This window comes from Sander lucioperca, chromosome 17 (assembly GCF_008315115.2).
Source record: "Sander lucioperca isolate FBNREF2018 chromosome 17, SLUC_FBN_1.2, whole genome shotgun sequence".
In the NCBI taxonomy this organism is placed as follows: Eukaryota; Metazoa; Chordata; class Actinopteri; order Perciformes; family Percidae; genus Sander; species Sander lucioperca.
Window position 1 is genome coordinate 17,357,492 of NC_050189.1, and position 24,246 is coordinate 17,381,737.

The 24,246-nt window shown below is 38.6% G+C and overlaps 2 protein-coding genes across 2 annotated transcripts in view; both read right to left on the minus strand.

Annotated features, from left to right (window-relative positions):
* The window catches only part of LOC116059873 (butyrophilin-like protein 1), a 267,674-nt gene that overhangs the window by 133,406 nt on the left and 110,022 nt on the right, over nt 1-24,246 (minus strand). The window lies entirely within an intron of this gene.
* Nucleotides 22,312-24,246, minus strand: part of LOC118493559 (low affinity immunoglobulin gamma Fc region receptor II-like) — a 29,836-nt gene continuing 27,901 nt past the window's right edge. Inside the window, exon 9 of the mRNA XM_035993941.1 lies at nt 22,312-22,602. Coding sequence (XP_035849834.1) covers nt 22,559-22,602 — 44 coding nt within the window. The 3' untranslated portion in view covers nt 22,312-22,558. The remainder of the gene's footprint in view (nt 22,603-24,246) is intronic.

The window sequence follows — 24,246 nt, forward strand, 5'->3', positions numbered from 1 at the left end:
GCAAGACAAAGGAGATGGTGGTTGACTTTCGCAGGAGGCCGCCTGGTACCACACCGGTGAACATCCAGGGTGTCGACATCGAGATGGTGGAGACATACAAATATCTGGGTGTTCACCTCAACAATAAACCGGACTGGTCCATAAACACAGACGTCCTGTACAAACTCTTTAATGCAACATCATAATGTAGCACTGCTAGCTGTTTCTGCAATATGAGCCATCACTGGACAATATGATAACATTTATTTATTTATCACTCTGTTACCTCCAACCGTGCAATATTCATCCGCACCTTACTGTACTTTCGTATATCTGTGTTTATATACTGTTTGTTTATATAAGGGTGTTTATTGTGTAAATATGTTTGTTTTATTACTACTATTATTATTATAACATTCTATTTTTCTATTTCTTATACTTTATGTATATTTTTTTCTCCTATGTCTACTTAATGTGTATTTGTGTTATTCTGATGTGTGTACTTTTTTTTCTTTTGAGCTGCTGTAGCACAGGAATTTCCCCAGTGTGGGATTAATAAAGTCTATAAAGTCTATCAATTATAAAGTATAAATCAATGCAAAATAAGCTACGTTTAGCATTCAGCTCTGAGCCTAAAATTGATGACTCACTCGACGCCAAACAAACAAACGACATTCATTTCTCAATTACGTCACAACAAACATACAGTCACATTAAACATTGTGTGGTGGGCTTTAATGCATTTTGGCTAATAATATATCTGCACTGTTTAATATGCAACACCACTATCCAGAATTCCTTACTTAATGTGACAGTGACGCCAGCAGTCGGCGCTGTCCCCATTTACAACCCGTTACAACAGCAGTATAGCCCAATGAAGTGTGTGTGTGTGTGTGTGTGTGTGTGTGTGTGTGTGTGTGTGTGTGTGTGTGTGTGTGTGTGTGTGTGTGTGTGTGTTTTCAGGGGGAACCCTTTGCCCTCATTGTAGCTCCGCTCCTGTTTTCATGGCAAGGCGTTTCAACAATGTACAAAAGTTATCCACTCTATTCCATTTAGTATCCGTTATTTCCCAGGCAACCTGAACTAACCGCGGCAGCGAGGTAACGCGGGAAGCAAAATTACGAATCCCACTATGGCCACGCCAAGACCCGCCTAATCTAATAGATTATCGGAGAATGAAAAACCCAACCAGAAAACAATTTACCTGGTTCAACTCATCTAATAATGGCCAGTGCTCAAGATTGGATTATTGGTTATTATCAGACAATCTCATTAATGAGGTTAATAGATGTGATATTTCAGCATCACCCCTGACTGATCATTGTGTAATATCCTTGACACTTTCTCCAGGTGGAAGAGAGAATAACATAAATTCCATATGGAAATTTAACAATACCCTTTTGGAAGATTTTTGTAATGCAGTTAAACAACTGGTTAAAGAAGTAGGTGAATTGGAAATGTCTTTTCTGAGTAAATGGGAATGGTTTAAATTCAAAGTTAAACAGATAGCTATCAGAACAAGTAAGCAATCATCAACACTTAAAAAGATAAGACAAAGGGACATCATTAGTCGCATCAATACGCTATGCTGTAAAGATGATTTGACATGGCAAGAGCAGACTGAATTAAACGCTTTACTGTCCCATCTTGATGATATATATCTGGAAAAGGCCAAGGGAGCATTCATTCGTTCAAGGGCTCGTTGGATTGAAGAAGGGGAGAAAAACTCTTCTTACTTTTTTAGTCTGGAAAAACAAAGACAGACGGAAGAAAAATATTCAGAAGTTAAATATCAATGGTATTATTGTTGAAAATCAAGAAGAAGTAAATGAAAACATCAAAGCCTTTTATAGTAATTTGTATAAATCCCTTTTTTCTAAAGAAGATTGTTGTTCTTTCCTAGATAAGATTCAGGGGTTTAAAAAGACAATGGATGATAACTTTAAACAACTTATGGAAGATGAGCTAAGAATTGAGGAGCTAGACTTAGCAGTTCAACAGATGTCTAAGGGAAAGTCACCTGGAATAGATGGGCTAACTGTGGAGTTTTTATCTTTCTTTTGGAGTGATATCAGGGAATTGCTCTATAATGCCTATTCACATATCACATATTATTGTGTATATAGTGTCAATCAGCTTTCATGAAGGGTAGAAATATACATAATCATACCAGATTACTACTAGACATTCTTGATTATCGAGACTTCATTTACACTGATGCTTTTATTTTATTTCTTGATTTTTATAAGGCATTTGATACTGTTGAACATACCTTTTTATTTGAAATCTTAGATTTTTTAGGTTTTGGGAGCAACTTTTGTAAAATAATTAAGATGTTTTATACTGACATATATAGTTCTGTGTCCCTGAATCCTAATATAACTCCTAGGTTTGAAGGGTTCCGCGGTATTAGGCAGGGGTGTCCGATCTCTCCCAAACTGTTTATTCTAGCCACCCAATCACTTATAATGCTCATTAATCACAACCCCGACTTGCATGGGATCTCAATATTTGATAAGGAATTTAAAATTAGTCAATTTGCAGATGGCACAGCAATCCTTTTAAGGAATAAATTCATGGTTGATGTTGCCCTTGATTCAGTATCGATCTTCTCTAAAGCTTCAGGATTAACCCTCAATATTAAAAAATGTGAACTACTTCCCATTCACTCATCAACGGATTCCATCATCTCTTCAATCGAGGTTAAAGCTGAAGTGAAATATCTATAAATAGTTTTATCTAAAAATGCTATTAGAAGGGAAGATGGTAATTTTTCTAACCGTTTAATAGATATGAAGAAATCTTTGAGTCGCTGGCTTATCAGAGATCTCACTATCTTTGGTAGAGTCACTCTGTCTAAATCAGAAGGTGTTTCCAAAGTAATTTATCCATGTCACTCCCTGTATGTTTCTTCCGGTAATGTTAAGAAAGCCAATTCAATTGTCTTCCAATTCCTGTGGAAAAACAGAATCCATTACATTAAGAAATCACAGCTGGTTAAAGAGTATGATATGGGTGGTATTAAAGCATTGGACTTTGAATCAATGTTTGGGACCTTTAAGATCAACTGGTTGAAAACATATCTATCACAACCAGATTCTATGTGGTTTCACATACCCAGACATCTATTTAAGAAAGTAGGAGGACTTGATTTTCTTTAGCAATGTGATTTTGAGGTGACCAAAATTCCTGTTAAGTTATCAAACTTCCACAAACAAGTTCTCCAATATTGGAATATTATATTCACCCACCAATAACTTTTCTCCACATGGATCCACCTTATGGAACATTAGGGTCATTATAATCAATAGGAAACCATTGTTCAGGTATGATTGGTATAAAAAGGGCATTGTATTTGTGAATGATATTATAGATAATAATGGTAACTTTTTGGAATATAAAGCTTTTTTAGACAAATATAATTTCAACTGTACATATAGAGAATACAACAAGATCTGTAAAGCAATACCTGTACCATTATTACAGTTAATTCAATTAATAAATGATAAAATAATGATATGCAAGGACAAGACCCTTACCAACTTTACTAGATTTAGTTATTAATGATTGTACTTTATTTGACGATAAATGTAATAATAAATATATTAGTGATGCTTTGAAATCTAAATTACGTTTTGGTTATAACAGAGGGTTGTGTGTACAGGTTCCGAACATGGACGCATTGTCCATAGAAAAAACACATTTTAAATTCATTAAATGAATTTGATGTAGACCCTTGTGTATTTTGTGAGGTGACTGATGAGACTCTGGAACACATGTTCTTTTTGTTGCCCCGTGTCTAACAGCTTCTGGTCTGAGATACATAATTGGCTGTCACTAAAGATGGATAATATCCCTACTGTCACCTTGCTACACATCCTCTTTGATATGGATAATATAGATTCATCAGTATCAGACTTAGTCAATATGATTATTCTAAAGGGTAAATATCATAGTCATTGCAGTAAGTGGAGATGTTCTAAGCCTTCCTTTGGTTCATAAATTACTTTAAATTGGTTTTTTTTCCTCACTGAAAAAGATCAAATCTACTAAGATTGCAAAGAAAATATGTAGTGACATATCTAGGAAACTACTGTTTTGATTAATCTCTCCTCATGTGACTTTATTTTACTTTCTCTAGCCTTTTTGCTTTTGACTTGTGTATTTTTAAGTAGCTCCCCCTTTTTTGTTTTGTTATTTGTTGCTTCTTTTGCTCAGGTAATTCTTTCTTGTACGTTGACAATTTTTTATTGTATATACAGTACATGTATGTCCTTTTCCCCAACGAGAGTTTTGTACGTTGTACTTGGGACCAACTGGATCCCTATCAAGGACCCCTGGGGAAACCACTGATATAACAAGCTAGGAGCAATAGTTTTTGCAGTTGGTCGTTTTGTTCGATATATAAACCAGTAACTGTTACCATAATAAAATATTGTATGAAAAAAGAAAAAAAAAGAAACGCCAAGACCCGCCCTACGAAGCAGCTTGATTGGTTGCGGTTAGGCACTTCACCTCGAGTCATGGACGCCTGGCCAATAAACGCTATAGAAGGGCGGGTCTTGGCTTGGCCATAGTGGGATTCGTAGTATCGCACCCGGGAAACTTCTGCACATCCACGCCCATCATCAGTATTATTGAAGCCTCCGTGATTCATTCCAACATGAAGCCTGTCCTGAGCCTCGTCGTGCTGTTTATAAGTGCCTTCGCGGGTTTAGGTGAGTGTTTTTTTTTTTTTTTTTAATGGGAAACGATTCAGGTGTGTGATTGTTGACAGTGGTCGGCTCTCAGATCTGTTACCATCTCGGGAAAGGCTTTGGTTGGCATTGCTGTTGGTCAAAATCTTGGAGCTGGAAACATAGGTGATTTCCTTTCAGGGACGGGGGTGTGTCAGTCACAAGTTTAGACACACTTTCCCACTCAGATGAATGCGTTTTTTAAAGACCTGAGGCTGAACCACTCCTTCACCACAGTGTACATAGACATTGACATTAGCATTATGCCTCGTTCAGTGTGTGCACATCACACGGCCGTCCCAAGCTAATGCACTGATTGCCGTCTAAAGGAGCACCCTGTGCGATTATAAGCAACCCAGTCCCTTTTTCCACTTGCCAAAAAGTGATCGCAGCAATTCTAGCTTGTGTTCGAAAAGTTGTTTCTGCCTCAAAATGACTTGATTTCATGAATTAGCCTATCCCACCCAGAACTTTTTATCTGTTGAAATCAGCAACTTTATTTTCTGCATTTGAATACGCTTTAATGCACCGATTTTACAGTGGAAATACCTTTTTTAATTTAGCCTATGTGAAGAAAAAGAACACCGATGACAATTCAGAATATATGAAAAAATATATAATGGAAAGTATGTTGTTGCGTGTCATTGGGCATTTTTAAGTGGGTATATGGAAATCCTGGAGCTTTCTTATTTCTATCACGTAGACTTCACTACTGATTACAACCAGGGTTCAAAATTAACACCATTTATAATATGCAAGTGGCTGGTAGATTTGCTTCACTCACCAGCCAAAAAACAATGGTAATCTCTTGAGTGGCTGGTAAAATTTGAACATTCACTAGCCATTTGGCTGGTGGACGAAAAAGTTAATTTTGAACCCTGATTACAACCCATAAAAATGCACTTTTCCACTTGCCAAAAAGTGATCGCAGCTTCTAGCGTGCGTTTGAAAGGGTTGTTTCTGCCTCAAAATGACTTGATTTCATTCACGAGGCTTATATCTCACAGATTATAGCCCACCCAGAACTTTTTACCTGTTGAAATAACTTTTTAAAGGAGCAATGCGACCCATGAAATGCACTTTGGCACTTGCCAAAAAGTGATTGCAGCTCTTACCTACCTGCACAACTACTACGCCCCACCCCACCCCGGAGAATTTTGATTTCTACGAATTGATGATTAAATACGATTTATAATAATGATGTTAAATAATTTGCAACATCGCGTAAAGTTGGATTGTTTCTAGGTTTGTGGAAGACGTAAAGTGCTCAGCATAAGTGAATACACTCATGCTAAAGTTGACTAAAAAGAGGAATAAAAAAATCTGACTGAGAGACTGGCATGTTTTTATGCCTAATAGCTGGTTTGATTTGCATTGAGAGATGATTTTATGGAAAGTACCCCATGCCAATCTCTAGGTATGGTGAAGGGTATGTGATGATGTGGGGGTATGGTGAAGGGTATGTGATGATGTGGGGGTATGGTGAAGGGTATGTGATGATGGGGGGGCCAAGGGAACTTTATCAGGATGCATAGTATCCTGGATCCATGAAATAACTGGCCTTTAAAAATAAAAATCTGCCTGCCTCTATGGGAATTTAACATAGGGGTGTCTATACTTATGCCCCCTGTATTTTAAGGAAGAACATTTGTTTATTCACGATATATTATTCATGGTGTCCTTAAAGGTTGGATTTTTCCTCATTTTTTTAAATTAAGGCATTAAGATCAATTTCCAAAAGAAGTTTTTTTTATTCCTCTTTTTAGTCAATTTTATCATGGGTGTATTCACTTATGCTGAGCACTGCAGGTGCACATATTAGATGTTTAGGGCTTATGTTTACATTTAGAACTGACCTCCAAAGTTTGTTTAAAGAAATTATTTTCTTCTACATCAACGGCGAGAAGGCAGACATTAAAAGATCCATTTCTGGATTTTATGAATCGATATCGCATAACTAAAACAAAGATTGATTTAAATAGAATTTTTTTTTTTTGACATCATATGTGGGGGGGATAATGTAAGTAAATTCCCGTAAAGACAGACTTTGTTTATACCTTTTGAATGTGCCGCATGAAACACAGATGTGCAGGGTTGATTTTCTAAATCACATTATGTCCTCTGGCAATCGTTAACACCCCAAGTTGTAGGCTGAGGACTGTATTTAACAGAGATTACCTGAGGAAGTGTCAGAACACTTAAAAAAATACACACATAAAAAAAATTAACAGCCTGTCTTGCTGTTGCTCTGTGAACAATGACGCGGCTAAAACAAAAGTGGTTCAATGGACAAAATGAGATTTTACTTTCTGACTTCTAGGGCTGCGTATCGTTCCAAAATATTCAATACTGATACCATTACAGTGATTTTGATAACGGTTCCTATACTTTTTTCGATACCAATTTTATAAAACAAAAAAAAATGACAACACTACGGCACAAATAATTTTTCCAGCTCCTAATACGGTAGCTTCTCAGTGTAACGTAGAGTTGTTCCTGTGTGTCTCTACTACGTGTAATGTTAGACAGCCAATCACAGACATTATTAGATCTTGGTAGACGCATGCTGCGCGCTGATTGGCTCACTGACGCTGATGAAATTTACTCCTTAGGTACTAAAATTGGGTATTAAATGACAAGGCATTTTTCGGTACTCAATGCTTTAGAAGCAATTTCGTCGGTGCCTAAAAAGTATCGAAATCAGTACCCAGCCCTACCGACTTCTCAACTGATGAATCAACTTGTTAACATTTCGGGGGCAGCCATACTTACATTTTTGAGAGGGATACGCTCTTTTTTAAAAAACATTTTTTATTGCAAACTGAACATGTTTTCTCCGTCTGTCTGCTGTTTCAGCCGGTCAGACAGAGGACAAGACGCAGGAGGAGCAACAGACACCGACCACGATAACGAAATGTAGGTCACTGCTTTCCAACAAACACATACACAGTAGACAAATAAAAACACATTAACATTATCAACATTATTTACATACTCAGAAGGAAATTATTATAAACGTGTAAATGTACATGTGCAAATGGCAGTCCCTTCAGGATTTCGCGATGTCGCGATCACACCAATTCACGCAAATTCGACCAATCACCGCAACTTTTCCCCAAATTTGACCAATAACAGGAGTTTCCCGCAACTTCAACCAATCCCAGCAGTCCCACGTGCCAGACTTTAAGTCAGTATGTGAACCACTGACCGGGAGTGAGAGAGAGCTTGTTTCCGATATGAAGACCATAGGTGTGTGACTCGAACATCTCACATTTACCAACAAAACGTACAGCCAAAGACCGTGCAAAACATTTCAGACCGTCCTGCCAACCTGTATACATTTTAGCATCAAAGTCCGCTGTAATGATTTTTCACTCTGAAGTCGCTGAAGCAGCTGCTGTTTCAATCCTATTGGCTCTCTGCAGTGGGCGTGGCTGCTGCTCATGCAATCCCCCCTCCCCGCTACTGACGCGCGCATGCACACGGTGGATGCAGGAAAAACCGGAGATGAGACGACACAATGACCTAAATTGAGGACTGCTCCACTCATTATTGTAAGTGCGATGATAAGTTAAAGGAGAATTCCGGCCAATTTTTACGTTAATCTTGATCGCTATAAACATGCGTGTACTTTCGATTGAAAAAAACCCGACCCGAATCAGTGCAGGCAACACGGAGAAGCTGCAGCTACGTGTATGAGCTTCCACTGAGCTAAAACGGCAGTTGTCGGGGGAAATTTTAGAGTGCCTTTGTGCCTCTTAACAGACATAAAATGCAATTAAAATGTCTATGCAAAATGAACAGGGCCCTTACATGACAACAAGATGCGTTTTCAACTCAGACATTGTTTAAATTCACCTACCCTGGTCCCTGTTTCGATCCTGCCGATAGCTAGCTTTCCCTGCTAGCTGATAGCCGTTAGCCGTTAGCTGCTAGCTGCCGTCCAGTGAGTGTATTCAGCCAGGGTTCTGTGATAATTATCCCGATAACAATCCACAGAGCGGCGGTGGTCTGGCTATGTCCTCCCGAGGACAGGTCATGTTACGTCTTGAAGTTTATTCCCCCCCTAAAAAAAACAGTAGTGCGGTAGTAGCTGCTAGCTGCTAGCTGCCCTCCAGTGAGTGTACAGCCAGGCTGTGATAATCATCCCGACAACAATCCACGGAGCGGCGGTGGTGTGGCTATTTCCTCCAGAGGAAAGGTCACGTAAGGGCCCTGTTCATGTTGCACAGACATTTCAATTTTTATGTCTGTTAAGAGGCACAACGGCACTCTAAAACTTGCCCCGACAACTGCCCTTTTAGCTCAGTGGAAGCTCATACACGTAGCTGCAGCTACTCCATGTTGCCTGCACTGATTCGGGTCGGGGTTTTTTCAATCGAAAGTACGCGGATGTTCATGGCGATCAAGATTAACGTAAAAATTGGCAAAAATTCTCCTTTAAACTCCAATAAGTACTTTATCAAACCATATGAATGTGAGTCCCAGGCCAGGATAGGAAATAAACTAACAATGTAAAGCTCAACAAGCCATCGACACATATGTTCAAATTTGATTTCACCAGCCATTTTCATATTAGACCAACATTTGCATTTTGGTAAGGTTACTGGGAAATCTCAGCCCAGAGTAATTTTATTCTCTTATTCAAGTTTCCTTTTTATTTTTAAAGAACTATTTAAAAAAAAAAAAAAAAAAAATAACTTAAAAAAAAGCAACTTTCACTGTCTCCCGCAACAACATACAAAAGCTCTCGCAAAATCAGGCATTTTGGGCCGCCACAATCTCAAAAAAAAAATCCTGGAGGGACTAAAATGGCATAGTAAATGGAAATAGAAACGTATAAACTTATAACAGATTGAACCCACAAAGAACTGCTGAACTCTTGGCAGTGTAAAATGTGCTACTTAAACAAAAAATATTTTCACGATGCCACCCGATGCATGATAGTCCAGTCATTTGTGCTGTGTGGCGTTCAGCTCAGTGCACACAAAGTCTCTGGGGTTTCCGTGAGGCCCTCCCGCAAAATATCTTCTATCTTCTGATGGTGGTCAGAGTTGTATCAGCGTATAACCTCTGGTGGCAGCATTTGGCCTCCCCCTGAGTTATGTAGGTGGACGGCAGAGAGAATTCGGTTAAAACAGATCAGTGATGCTCTCTTGCCCTCGTTGTTCTCCGTTGAGTAAGCAGGAAGTGAATGTAGCCCCGGGTGTGTCTATGTGGAGTGACTGCATCAGACTCTGTTAAAAAAAAAATTTTGAATGCTGTTTGGCAGCAACCGGTCATACGGTAACTTTTTGGCCAAATTGGTCTTGTGTGCTGTGATTAATTTGGCATGCAGTTAACACACCAGTCATATTTTAGTTTTAATGAAAACTCAACTCCTGGAAATTCCTCCTGGTGTTCTTTTTCTCTTCTGTTTTTTTATTTTATCTTTGTGTTTTTTTTAGTCCAGACGTTGGAACCTCGGCTTGGAGAGACTATCACTCTACAGTGCCAAGTTCCCAGCAATGCCAATATCAAAGCTGTTAATTGGACCAAAACTGACCTGGGACCACAAAATGTCATCTTTTACCGGGATGAGCAGCTTGACACAGACAACCAGCATCAATCCTTTAAGAACCGCGTGCAGCTGGACAATGAGCCGAAGGGCGGTAACCTATCTTTGGTTCTGAAGAATGTGAGCAGCAGCGACTATGGGAGATATGAGTGTAGCTTTAAAGAGAGTAAAGGGGAAGGTGTTATTACATCCAAGTCCATCTGCATCGTCATCCTAAAGGAACCAGGGTGGCCGGTGTTAGGTATCTGTGCTGTTGTTGTTGTTGTTGTTGTTGTTGTTGGTGTCTTTGGTTATGCGATCTTTAAGATGTGTAAAAGGTGAACAGAGAAGAATTCAGAGCTGCCTGAGAAGAATTCAGACCTGCCTGTTTCTTACACACCAGAGGCCTGTACTATGAAGCAAGATTTGGCATAAACGAGGTAACTTCAGGTTCAACCCAGGGTTTTCTGTACTACGATGGTGGATCACTTGTTACCGGGTTCAGTCGCCGTGGTAACTTATACTGAACACCTAACCTGGTCGGGAGCAGGTTATGTTGGAGATCAGAGATCAACCGGTGTAAAAGCACCGCCCACTGACCAATCAATGCTTGATTGATAACGGCGCTACTAGAGAGAGAGAGAGATTGCGAAACCCTGGGTTGATTGAACTAGTTGATAACCACCGTCGTGACACAGTTTATGCGGGACTGCGGTTGTTAGGTTAGGTGAAGCCGGATAACTGAAAGAAATCCAGGGCATGTTGAACTGGATTCGTAGTACAGGCCTCAGGTAAACAGCAGCTTTATTGGCAGTTCCCCTCGATCTCTGACCGGGGGCCTGTTTCACAAAAGCAGAATATATACATCCAGGATAACTGATAAAGCGAGGCTTGACCTAGTCTAATCTGGGCATCCTGGCTTGGTGCGTTTCACGAAGGCCAAGCCAGGCTGAGGAGGAGCGACTAGGTCGAGCCAGGCTGAAGTAATTCAGATAGATGCGGCTTTCCTAAAAAGACCGCGAGGTCAATCACAGATTTACTGATGCCAGAATGGAGAATACGCATTGTACATACTTTATACAGAGTGAGCAGCAGCTTCTTGTGGAAGTATGATGACGTGAAACACATTATTTGTATAAAAAGAAAAGAAACGCGGTCGCTGTAATGAAACGGCGAGAGAAAGCGTAGCAGACGATCACGGACCGATTGAAACGTAAGTAGCCTAAACATATACATTAACTGACCACTGCTCTGAACTGAAACCGCCATAATCATTCCATTCAAGGATTAGGCTACTAATCATTTGCACAAATTAACAGTTGTACTCTTTGCCTTAAAAGTAAGCAGAAGATAATGTTACTCACGAAATTTACCAGAAGATCTTTCACTCTGTTTCTCCCTCTCTCTCTCATGGGCTAAAATATAAATTTCCTAAGTCATATTAACTTCCACTGCTCGCTTTTAATGCAAAGTGTACAGCTGTTCGTTTTTGCAGATGACAGTGACTCATTGAATGGTTTCAGTTAAGAGCAGTAGTTCATAAATGTATATTTTTAGACTATCATTCAGTCGGTCCGCTATTATCTGCCACGCTTTTTCTCGCATTTTTTATTTTTTATAGAGGACGAGTTTCCTTCTCTAGATATTATATGTTTTGCTCCCTTGTATATATGGACATAGAAAATAAAGACACTGAAGAAATTGGACTCTAAAATCTAGAAACTATAAAGAGAATTAAGTGATAAATTCCATGCACACTGTAAACATGAATGGACCAGTTATTCCCCCCCCAGCAAAATATAAGGTCAAAAACCATTGGGGTGTCCTGTCCCTGTTGTAACATGAATGTACAGTAGCCTACATCACTAGATAGTTACTGGTCCAGTGAACTAAGACTATAATTTGGGAGGATTGTACAATTAGGATATGTTCTTTAAATTGTACAATCCTCCCAAATTATAGTCCCAGTTTACTGGACAACACAAATTGTGTGCTAAGAATGCCAAATACAATGCACGTGGAAGAGGAACAAACATGATCCTTATTGTTAAAGAATTTAAAAAAATGTATCAACTAAAATAATTCAAGGTGCATTGGTCAGCTATAGTAATGTACAGCATTGTATGTATTGCCCACATTAAAACACATTTGAAATTGTATCAGCCTTTTCTAATTATTTCAACAACTGCAGTAATATATTCATCAAACTTCTAACAACAATATGAACAGCAGTCTTCATACAGCAATACAACAGTAACGATGACTGTCACATGAATAATTATTAAAAGGAATAATGGTCAGAAGTTTAAATAATAACCGTACTGTAGTATATGACCATTCTATAACTTTCTATAAACTTTGCTTAAAGGTTTGTTATAAGGGAGTCCTATGAACTTTACTCTACACTTACTGAGAACATCTGGAAACTGTTAACATGAGTAGGGGTCCCCCCAAGACAGAAGAGACCTTTTTTTGGAGTTGTGCCAGATAACAGGCATTGATTGGCTAAGTTCTGTGTCGAACCATGTACTCACACATATCACGCCCTATGTTGATACAATGCATAGGATATATATGTTGCTCACACAAAGGAAAGTCAGAGCGACAGAATTTGAAGATTGGGCTGGTCGTCTCTCCAGATATCCATGGGTCTGTAAATTGATGCTGAATCTTTGCTTGTAATAAACCTTTTTATAATCAAGATCAGTGTCGGCGGATTCCTCTTCATACAGCATCACAGCATTACTATTTAAGACACCACAATTTTGGTGACGAGGATGGGATCGGTTGCATCTCCCAGGTCATCGTTTCATCATGGGCAACCAGGGACTGACTCCCGCTTCATTGGTCGACTATAAGGTGAGCTTTCTCACTATTTGGGCGCTGGTCAGTTCATGTGTGGTTCTGTGTGTGTGATGAGGGATTGCACCGTGTCGAATCTGTGTGTGTTTTGTGTAGTGATTGCTGTGTGATGGGGTTCCGTTATAAATTATTTGTGTTAGAATCAATGCAGACAGGGGAAGTGTGAGTTAACATATGAGAAATAAGAAGAAAACAAAGCAAATGCTTTAAGGAAGCTAGAGAAACAGAGGAAAGGAATATGAGACAAATGAAGCAAAGGCTTAAGGAAGTTAGAGAAACAGAGGAAAAGGAAATTTAAGTGAAGAAATAGAGAAAAGGGAGAAAAAAGTAAGGGATTAAGGAATATTCACATAGATAATGTGAAAAGATTTTAAGGAATAGGCAAATTGGATTAAAGAAAACAGTTTAACCCTGGCCAGGGCAATTCGGCTTAAACAACATAAAGAAAAAGGAAACAAGAGAAAATAAAAACAAGAAGTAATAAGGAGAAGATAAAAGAAATAAGAGAAAATAAAAGAATACAGAAAATAACAGGAACAATAAAGAGAAAATAACAGAAACAAGAAAAATAAAGGATAACGCCGTTAATCTGACATAAAAAGCCCTTTGAAAAAAGGCGATCACAGGATGGGCCGTAGTCTTGAACTTTTATTAGGTGAAAAGTTTGAGCCAGTTCTGAGAACTGAGGTGTAGACTAACAGTTCAATGGTAAGTTTCCCAATCGATGCATTGTTGACGAATAATGTTCGAAGCAGACTTGGAATTGGAAGTCTATATCTAAGGTAGCAAAATAACAAAAAAAAAAAAGACAAAAAAAAAAAAATAAAACGGCGGAAAGCAAGCTCTTTTTAGGAACTACATGCATGAATGATGTCGACTTCTGTGTGTATGAGAGAGTGTGTGTGTGAACAGCGGTGTGTGAGTGTGAACAGTGGTGTTTCTGCTGTGTGTGATAGGCTGTGCATGCGTTATAAGGATCCTATATTAGATATATATGAAATATTCTGTTCATTATGGCTAAAACTATGAGTCTCTTTTTGAAGAGAACGTTTTCTAAAGTGTTAAAATGTATGAGCCTTCTTTGGGAGGACTTTTGTTTAATACTCTTATGAGTCTTCTTCGAAGGAGAACGTTTTCAAAAACATATAAAAACTTATGAGCCCCTTTGGAGGACGTGAAAATAGATTAGGCTAACCTATAGTAAAAATAAGAAGCTTCAAACTAGTATTTGTGTTTTATGTTTTGTGTTGGTTTGTTTTGTCCTGTGTCATTGTTGTTTTAATGTGGTCTGTTGAAGGGAAAAATGGAGAGACAATAGGTCTGTCTGTTGAGAGAATTTGTAAGAATCATTAAGTTTTTTCTGATTTCTTTGAGATCGTTAAACTGCTTTATGATAGCATATTGCTGTTTGCGTTATCTGCTGCTTTGAGACTAGTGAGATTAAGTAATTCTATGTTAAAGTAAGCTCAGTGATTCTTCAGCTATTCTTTTGGTTGAGTGTGAGCCTAAGTTCCTTAACTCCAGTGGAGTTCCTCACACTGTGAAATCACACTGCTGACTGATCTGCGCATGCCCAAGAATGCTAGGAATTCAGTTTTCACAGAAAGTTTAGGCCACTCCTTGCCTGCACTTAAGGGCAGAGACGGAGCGGCTGAAGGAGAAGGGGGGTTCAGTGCAGCTCAGTAAAACATTAAAGTGGCTATTGCTTGACTATGAAACTGTACGATTAAGATCCATTAAATTTATAAATGAGAGTTATGTTGATAAAAAAGAGAGAAAAAATGTCATAAACACCTAGAGAAATGGCATTAGAATTTGAAATATCCTTCTAATTAGGAAGCCTTAACTATGCTTGCTTCTGTAGCATGAAAAGAAAGATTGGGAGAAAGATTTGAGGATAAAAGTAGGATAATAAGGCTCAGGCCTGTAAGAAAAAGGAAGAAAGAGAGATTAATAGCTGGCATAGGTGATTTGCTGGAACTCAAATCAGTGATTGATCACCCTGGATTAAGAAAAGTCCAGCCTCTATACCTCTATTGAAAGTAAGAGATGAGAGGACTGATTGATGGGCTTCAGGATTGTCACCGCTGCCATTTTAAAATGTTGGATCACTTGTTTTGAGTGGCGAGGCATCTAAAATGATTTTACTTTGAATAAAACAATTCAAAATTTGATAATACTATAAGGTTTTTGATTTTGCTAAAGTTCCCTACTGTTACGTGTGGTTATGTCATTGTACCAAGGAAATGAGTGACATTTGTGAAGGTGGAAAACAGAATGAATGAATCTGATTCCTGTGAAGAAACAGCGAGTCAATTCAATCCTAATGAAACAACAGACTGAGTTAATAATGGGTAACTATTGTTACAAAAGATGGTCAGGAAAGCTGAGAGAAGAAGTGTATGCTGTAGAAAGGGAAAAGAAAGTTTTATGGGATAATGGAAAAAAGGCATGACTTTAAGAGAAAGTTAAGGGTACAATAAGGTACTAAGGTGGTTAAAGACAGAAAGAGAGTGTTGAGAAAGTGACAGAAAGACAAAGAAAGAGATAAATGTACTTTTGAATTAGGATACTGGAGTTCATACTAATATTGTTGTTACAGAGACAACTGTAGCATTGGGGTTACAATCTACAGGAGGGTAAACATTTAGATGAAAATAGTAAAAACTGCTATACCACAAGTACCAAAACTTAGGGAAAAAGAGATAAATTATGTAATTTTCAGGAATGACTAGTGGTAATTTCCAAGACAAATTGCTTTTGGATATTATTGTAATCTGACATATCATAAAAAAATGAATTAGGATTTGTGTAGAACAAACATATGTTTATAAATATGATATTTTATTGTTGTTAGACTGTTCAACAAATGTATAGGCCTACAAGTTTGGTTGAAATGTTTAGCTGTTTAAATGCTTAGTTAGTTGACAGGACTGTTGGGATCATTTCTAGTTTCAGAAATGTGAGGATTTTTCTACATTGTTACTTTTGATACTTGAAGTACATATTTTATGATACTTTTCTTACTTAGGTAATATTTTTGTAGCAACATTTTGAATCAATGAGGTCATAGGTTAGAAGCAAGAAAACTAAAATGAGTATGATTAAAAGTACAAGTAATGCTTCTCGGAGGTGTTGTGTTTTGTGTTTATTCAGCGTGCCTCGATGGATGTCAGAGCAGACCTGTCTTACTCCTCTACAAGCTGATTTGTTTGGTCCCATCCCCCACATACTTGCACCAGAAACTGCATCTGGAGCTGGAGCAGCAGAGAAGGAGGGGCGACAGATTTACAACTGTCCATGGTTAAGTGACTGAATTGGACACCCAGATGGCTGTCAGGGCATGACCAGAGACTGACATTAAAGAAGTAACGTCACACATGCCTACAAAGTACTTTGGTGAAACATTCACAGATGAACAATAATTGAGAAGCTGAAACAACCATAAAGATGAATCCAAGCTCCAAAAGTAAGAAGAAAATGAATCATCTGGAAACTAAGGGCAGACTGAGGTTCAGGAAGACAAAGGATGATGATGATGATGAACAGAGTGATTCAGAAGAGTGTTATGAAAGTGAAGATGGAGACAGCGATGAAGATTTGGAGAGCAGAGGAGCTACAGGACTTCATCCTGCAGCGTCTAGCATAGGAGAGATTGAAAGAGACATGGAGCAATGCATGTAATACTTGGAGAAGCTGAAGATACAGAGGGACAAATTGCTGAAAAAAGGGTCCCAAAAAGTGAAAGAACAGGACCAAGAAACTCCCAGAACACTCAATCGAATACAACTGGTGGAGAATAAGAGGAAGAAGAAGAAGCAGGTTTTGGTTGTGCAGAATCAATGCCCACCAAATCAACATTCACCGTCACAACTTCAGCCGAGCAACGTCCAACCGCAGTTGTCCCAACCACCACTAGTGGTTCCAGTTGTTTTATATCCACAGCCAGTTTTTGGACAGATACAGAACTGGAGAGGAAGAGGACGAGGAAGCTTAGGCAGAGGAAGAGGAGGAAGATTTGATTCATACTTTATGCAATCACCACAAGCGTGTTTTAATTGTGGACAAGATGGACACTTTGCCCGTGAGTGTAATAGACCAGGAAGAAACTCCAGAGGAAATTACAGAAGAGGACCGGTGAACCCTTATAGGAGTCTGGAACCAAGATTCTAGAGATGCCCAGAAGATCTGAAAGGGGGTGTCAGCTGGTGTCATCAGGACCAGAAAGAGATCCAACAATTGAGCTCAAGGACAAGGACAGTCACAAGTTTATACAGATCTGCACAGATGAGCGTTGACATCAGCAGACTGACCAGAGAAAGAGGGAGGAGTGAGAGAGATTGGATTTGCTCTGACGCATCGACGCATCGACGCATCAACGCACCAATACATAAAAAGGAGGTAATGCACCAACAAACACACAATTTGAAAATACAATTACTCTAAAGAAGTAATTATTTTTGCTTTTAAAATAGAGTTACTCCTATGTGAACACACCTATGTGAAGGGTTAAGACATCTAAATTAAGCAAATTGGTATAAAAACCTTACATTTTGTCAGTATCTGGTGAAATATATTCTGTTAAATTTGTAATGACTTTCCTGTGACAGCTTCTAACAAGACTAGTGACAAATATGCTACTTTGGTTGGTGTGTCAGGAAATGTTAAAAGAACATTTCACTGTTTTATTTTTGTGCTCTAATGACATTTAGTTTACAACTTTTGAAGATGTTTCTATTATTTCAGTGTTGCCCAGATAATTTATTGGGAAGTAATCTCATGTATGAATTTGGATTGGATTGATGTAAAGTTGTTACAAACAGCATATTGAGAGTGCTGTTCTCAGAATTTGGTTAAAAGTAAGCTTAGAACAATTGTGTAACTATAAGTAAAATAGGGATGCATAGAGAATGCATAAAAACATTAGCAGTGGTAATGTGAGAAAAGATAAGACAACTCCCAATCACAGATATAGTCTACTCAAATTAAAAGTTTGTTTGCATTGGTTAATTTGTTGTTTATAGTGTACCAGTCATTTGTTCATGATTTCTCTCTAAGATTTGCGAATGGAAATCAGTTATTATAGCCCAATGATGGATCAGCATCTTTTGTTATTGATACAGAGGTTGAGAAATCTGATTTGAATTTCACTATTCTGCATAAGTTGCAGTGGTGTTATTGAAGTATGTAGAGTTAAAGGGTAAAAACCAAATAATAATAACTTACAAAAACTCCAGAGTGAAGCTCTGTAGTTCATTGAATTTTGATAGTGATTACAATTTACTGGAGAGGAACGATTGTTCTGCATGTTACATTAGCAAGCAGACTTGGTTTGTCATGTGTCTAATTTAAACAGGAATGTCACATAGATGAGGTTGACAGAGTTGGACATGAGGAGATTTATTACACCCACTATCTGGTAACCAAACAGTGAGGAGAGACTTTGTGTGGTACTTTGTAAAAAGCGAGTAATTATATGCTATAAAATGATTGGCTCTTAAAATAAATTTGGTCTTCTCTAGTCCCCAATTGGCTACACCAAGACGTGTTAAAAAGGGATGTTTTATGATTTGTTTGATTTAATTTGTTGAAGGTGTGATTGATGCATCCGGATAAAAGTTATTTTTTTAGAAATGACATAACTTTTGTTGCTGACTATCAATGGTCGGCGAAGAGGGAATTAGACATTTTGTTTAAAATGAGGGTTTGGTTTAATTTTTCAGTTTTTTTTTTTTTACTGTATGCTTTTTTCACATTTCTTTGGATTTTGTAGTGGTATTTAGTGTCTTCTTATTAATCGAAGGGGGGAAATGGAAATGGAATGTGATTCATATTATCATATATTATTTTTGATATTATTCATTTTTATTCTTATTTGATGTTTTAATTTCTATGTGTTGTTTTGCAAACGATACTGGTCAGTGTTTTCTTTTCTTCCAGAGCATATGGGGTAATGTGCAGAGGGAGATTCAGATACAAATATGGACAATATGAAGGAACTAGGAGACTTCTGAACCAGGATGGTGTGGATCTGTTCAGATTTCACCACATCAACATTGCTGAGAAGCTGCAATGTAGTGGACTACATTCCTGTGTTTGTCTGATATATATACATGTTTACAGAGTAATACATACTTTGTATAATGTTCTTGCATTGATTGTTTGAAGAATGATGTTTTTGTCATGAAGTGAATATATGGAGACCTCAGATGTTTTTCTCTTTTTTTTTGTTGACGCTTAGGGAAATGGGGTCTAGGCAGGACATAGAAGTCCTTTTTTCAGATCCGAAGGGTCGACCTGCCTGAATTTGGACATTGTTTTGATTTTATTTCATTTTCTGAGGTTTTCACATGTATTTGCTTAAACCATAATTCTACATAAATTGATAAAGATTTATTTTCTACTTGATCTGGAGTACTAAGGTGGTCGCCTAGGCAGAGGGACTGTGAGAGAATTTTCCTATCTTGATTGATTGATGGTTATTTGAAAAGACAGCTGCCAGATGGGTTTTTCGCTCTCACACTCCAACGATTAAATTTTGTTACATTCTATAAATTTGTTTACACTCCGAAAGTTATATTATAAGGAACATGTTATAATGAGAAATGTTATTCCTACTCTTCTTGTTTTTCGAGACTTTATTAAGTCTCGAAGGGGGGAAATATGTAGTATATGACCATTCTATAACTTTCTATAAACTTTGCTTAAAGGTTTGTTATAAGGGAGTCCTATGAACTTTACTCTACACTTACTGAGAACATCTGGAAACTGTTAACATGAGTAGGGGTCCCCCCAAGACAGAAGAGACCTTTTTTTGGAGTTGTGCCAGATAACAGGCATTGATTGGCTAAGTTCTGTGTCGAACCATGTACTCACACATATCACGCCCTATGTTGATACAATGCATAGGATATATATGTTGCTCACACAAAGGAAAGTCAGAGCGACAGAATTTGAAGATTGGGCTGGTCGTCTCTCCAGATATCCATGGGTCTGTAAATTGATGCTGAATCTTTGCTTGTAATAAACCTTTTTATAATCAAGATCAGTGTCGGCGGATTCCTCTTCATACAGCATCACAGCATTACTATTTAAGACACCACAGTACTTAAATGAACAGCAATATGCACCTGTTGTATTTTAATCCAGGCTGATAACAATAAGGTAAAACCACTGCTGGGTGATCAGAAAAGGCTCCAGGATTAATAAATCCTGGCTGTTAGCCTGGTCGGGAGCAGGCTAGCTGTTAGCCTGGCTGTTAGCCTGGTCGGGAGCAGGCTAGCTGCACAGAATAAATCTCCATGGTGATTTATGTGCCTCCACTTTCGTGAAACCGAGTCAAGGCTTAAATCATCCAGGATAACTGATAAATCCCGGCTTAATCCCTTATCTTGGTTTTGTGAAACAGGCCCCGGGACTAGCTTCCCTCCCATCAGCAACAGAGCTGCAAGCACCTTCCGCCACTGACGGCAGATTCAGGATGGGTGGATATTTTAGCTATATTCATTTACCTTTTTTTACCTTACATTTTTTAACTGTAGTCTAACTTTTTGGACACATTTGTTACTTTGACCTAAATATAGCCTATATAGATAATATTTCTGATTATGGCATAGCTTTCACCCCACCCAATTAGGCTAAAAAAGTCATGATTAAAAAAAAACAGCCCGGCCCGAGGATAGTGGCGGAAAATAACGGCCCGGCTGGGCTCGGGTTGGGCTCGGGCTCGAGCAGAGACTCTAAACTCTAGTTTGGTCTCTGTTCTATTTTCTGCTGCGGAGTGTTTGTGAAATGTATTAACTGTTGGTTTGGACACTGAGGAGTGATGTCATGTGTGTGTTGACATGTTAATGATCTTTATTTTGTCATCTTAACGCAGTAAAGTTACTGTCATATAGTGACAGTTGAATGAACAAACATACATGAATTAAACTTCAGGGATCCAAGACCAACACAAACTCTGAGCTGAACTGAGCATGTGTAAAGAAAGAGAAGGAGCTGTGCTGCCACCTGCTGGCTGTCTGACTCAACTGATATGATGCTTTCATCCAAACACATTTATACAATGAGCATGTTATTGAAAAATATAACCAATGGATGAGTTGTTTGGTCTCTAAAATGTCAGAAAACGGTGAAAAATGTGAATCAGTGTTTCCCAAAGTCCAAGGTCCTCAAATATCTTGTTTTGTCCACAACTCAAAGATATTCAGTTTCCTGTCCCAGAGGAGAGAAGAAACTAGAACATATTCACATCACAGTTTCACTGTTTTCATAAAAATGACTTAAACTGATTGATTGTCAAATTAGTTGACAATTAATGTGATAGTTAAAGCTCATTGATTAATCTTTGCAGCTCTATTTAAATGATCCAGCTGTCCCAGGTGATCAGAATGAATGAAAAACAGGACCTGATGGTTTCTGTGACGTTTGAATTAAAAAAAAAAATGTACAGACTGTATCTTCGACTACAGAATCTAAACCTCAAACCTTCTGGTCTATAGCTGTTTCTGATTGGTATAAAGTTTCCAACCGCTGGCTGATGTTGCAGCTGTTTATAGTCTGCGGTGTGTTTGTTCTCTGATCTCTGTTCTCTGTTCTCTGTTATCTGTGCTGAAGAGAAATGTTAATGGGTTAGCCACAACCAGAACAAATGTTCCATCTGTCAGTGATGTGAAACCCACAGAACCACACGAGGAAAAAAACACCAGAGTTTATTGATCCTGCACAGAAGCATGCTCATAAATACAATATATAAATATCAGTAAATAGTAAATTATCATTAGACTCTGTTCAGTAGATATTTGTTGGTTGTTGTGCACCGTTATGAAACAGTTAAAGAGGAACAAATGACTTAAAGGTGCTCTAAGCGATGTTGGGTGACGTCACTTCTTGTTGACGTTCAAAGTATTGTCAAACAAAACTGAGGCTAGCTCGCCCCTTCCTCTTCCTCATCCCTTTTCCTACCCCTCCCTTCCGTGCACTAACCCCCCAACCCCCACCCCCAAATCCTTCTTGTTGGTTACTGGCTGGAACACTGTTTGTTATGTTTGGTGGTGCAGGTTGGCGCAGTTTGTTTTTGTTGACATTTGTGGAGCCTGGGCTGTCTACAGAGACAGCGTTTTTTACAGTGTGTTCATGGGACAGGCAGCGCTCGCATAGTGAGGAGATGTTTGCTGTATGTGACAAAAAACTGTTGTAGCCTAAAAAACGTGTGACATCGCTTAGAGCACCTTTAAAGAAGAACCACAAAATGTCTGAAAAATGAATGAAAAACATCTAAAGAATACAAACGTGCTCTAAATTTGAGTTGTTTGTCTCTTCATAGATGTATGAGTCTCATTTAGCTTTAATTAGAAATCTAACAGATGAATGTACCGAGGCGTGAGTGGTTCTGGGCACCAGTGATAGGCCGGCTGGACTCCACTGGTTGGACTGGAGTTCAGGTCTACCTCAGTGAGGAGTAGAGGACCTCTGGCTCTGCTGGAGGCTCTGAACACAAACAGTATGAGAATATGAGATAAGAGATAATATGAGAAACTGTTGGAGACAAACTCTGTCAGTCAAGCCAAGTTTTAACCCAAAACTATAACCTTACCGTTTCCCGTCTCCCAGAAAATGACATTCCCATACAACAAAACTGCATTTTCAATTACATTTTGAGGGAAACATATTTTGCCCAGTACCCCTTTTGAAACCGCTGTTTTAAACATGTACATTGTGAATTGAAACAAAACTACTAATAAGTTTAGAAAAAGATGACGGTTAGGGTTAAATTCATGTTTGTTACGTAAGTTAAGTATACGTTGACTTTTGGTATCACGCGTCACGAACAGCGGTCTCCTGCGTGAAAGTCCAGTGTTTGTTTGACCCCTCCGTCTAGCTAACTTCCTCGCTACGCAGACTTTTTTAGTACGGAAAAAAGAAACAAAATCCGGGACGAAATATGTTTCCCTTCTGAATGCAAATGTAATTGTATGGGAACCCAGGTGAGGGTTAAATTCAAGAGCAAGTGGACTTGGTTAAAGGCTCTATAAGACATTTCGTCTCTCATCCGAAAGACTTCTTAGTTCTGACTAAATGGCATTAAAAAACAGCTATTTAACTTCAGCGGGGCGTTGTAAGATGATTGATACCACTTTGTTTGTTAGTGCTCCTGGCTGTTGTGACGGCAGCGTTGGAGACACGTGAGGACAGAGAAGATGTGTGACTGGTGGTCCCCAATATAGTGTCCTTTATCTTTCAGATGTAAGTAAACTGTTGATTCTTGACCTGAGGTGTTGGTCCATCTGTGTTAGGCCTTGCGTTTGTGTAATGGTTAATTTCCCTAATATACATATACATGTCTGTGCATTCCTCACTGCATTGGACCGCATATACTAACTTGCTTTTCTTGTGTTTGGGTGTGCAGTCTTTAGGGTGGATTGTTAAGACAGATACTGGTCCATGCTAAGGACCACACAGGACACATGGCAGGTGTAGTATGTGCAAAGGAAGCCATTTACACCTGGTGACATGTGAGAAGGCCAATGATGGTCGTTCAGAGTTGGCCTCAGGCAGTGCTGTAGTCAAGACCACCTTTGTTGAGTCCAAGACCAGGACTAGTGGAGACCTAGTCAAGACTGAGTCCAAATGAGAGACAGTCAATAGTTTTGTTTTTGAAGTAAAAAGTTACTTTAAAAAAATAAAGGATATATTACTGGACTCGGTCGAGTCCAACTAGAATATTTGGCAAGACCAATGGCCACGTCCGAGACAAGTCAGAGACAATAGAAAAACATCTCAAGTCCGAGACCGGGCTTGAGTTCTACAGCACTGGTCTCAGGTGCACTAACAAACCAAGCAGTATTGATCATCTTAAAAATGACCCCACAGAGAATAAATATCTGGGTTACCCTATGGTTCAGTCAGAACTGAGAAGTCTCTCAGATGAGAAACAAAACGTCTTTGGATCACCTTAACCGAATCCAGTTACCCGTGATTTTAACCCTTACCTGGTTAACTATGACCTGGATGACTGAGAACCTTTACAGACATGTTCTATGGGAACATTAGTTTTAAGAGACGGGGCTGCATAATCCACATCCCTTTAAGGAATAGTTTATCACTTTGGTGATATATGTATTCACTACAGAG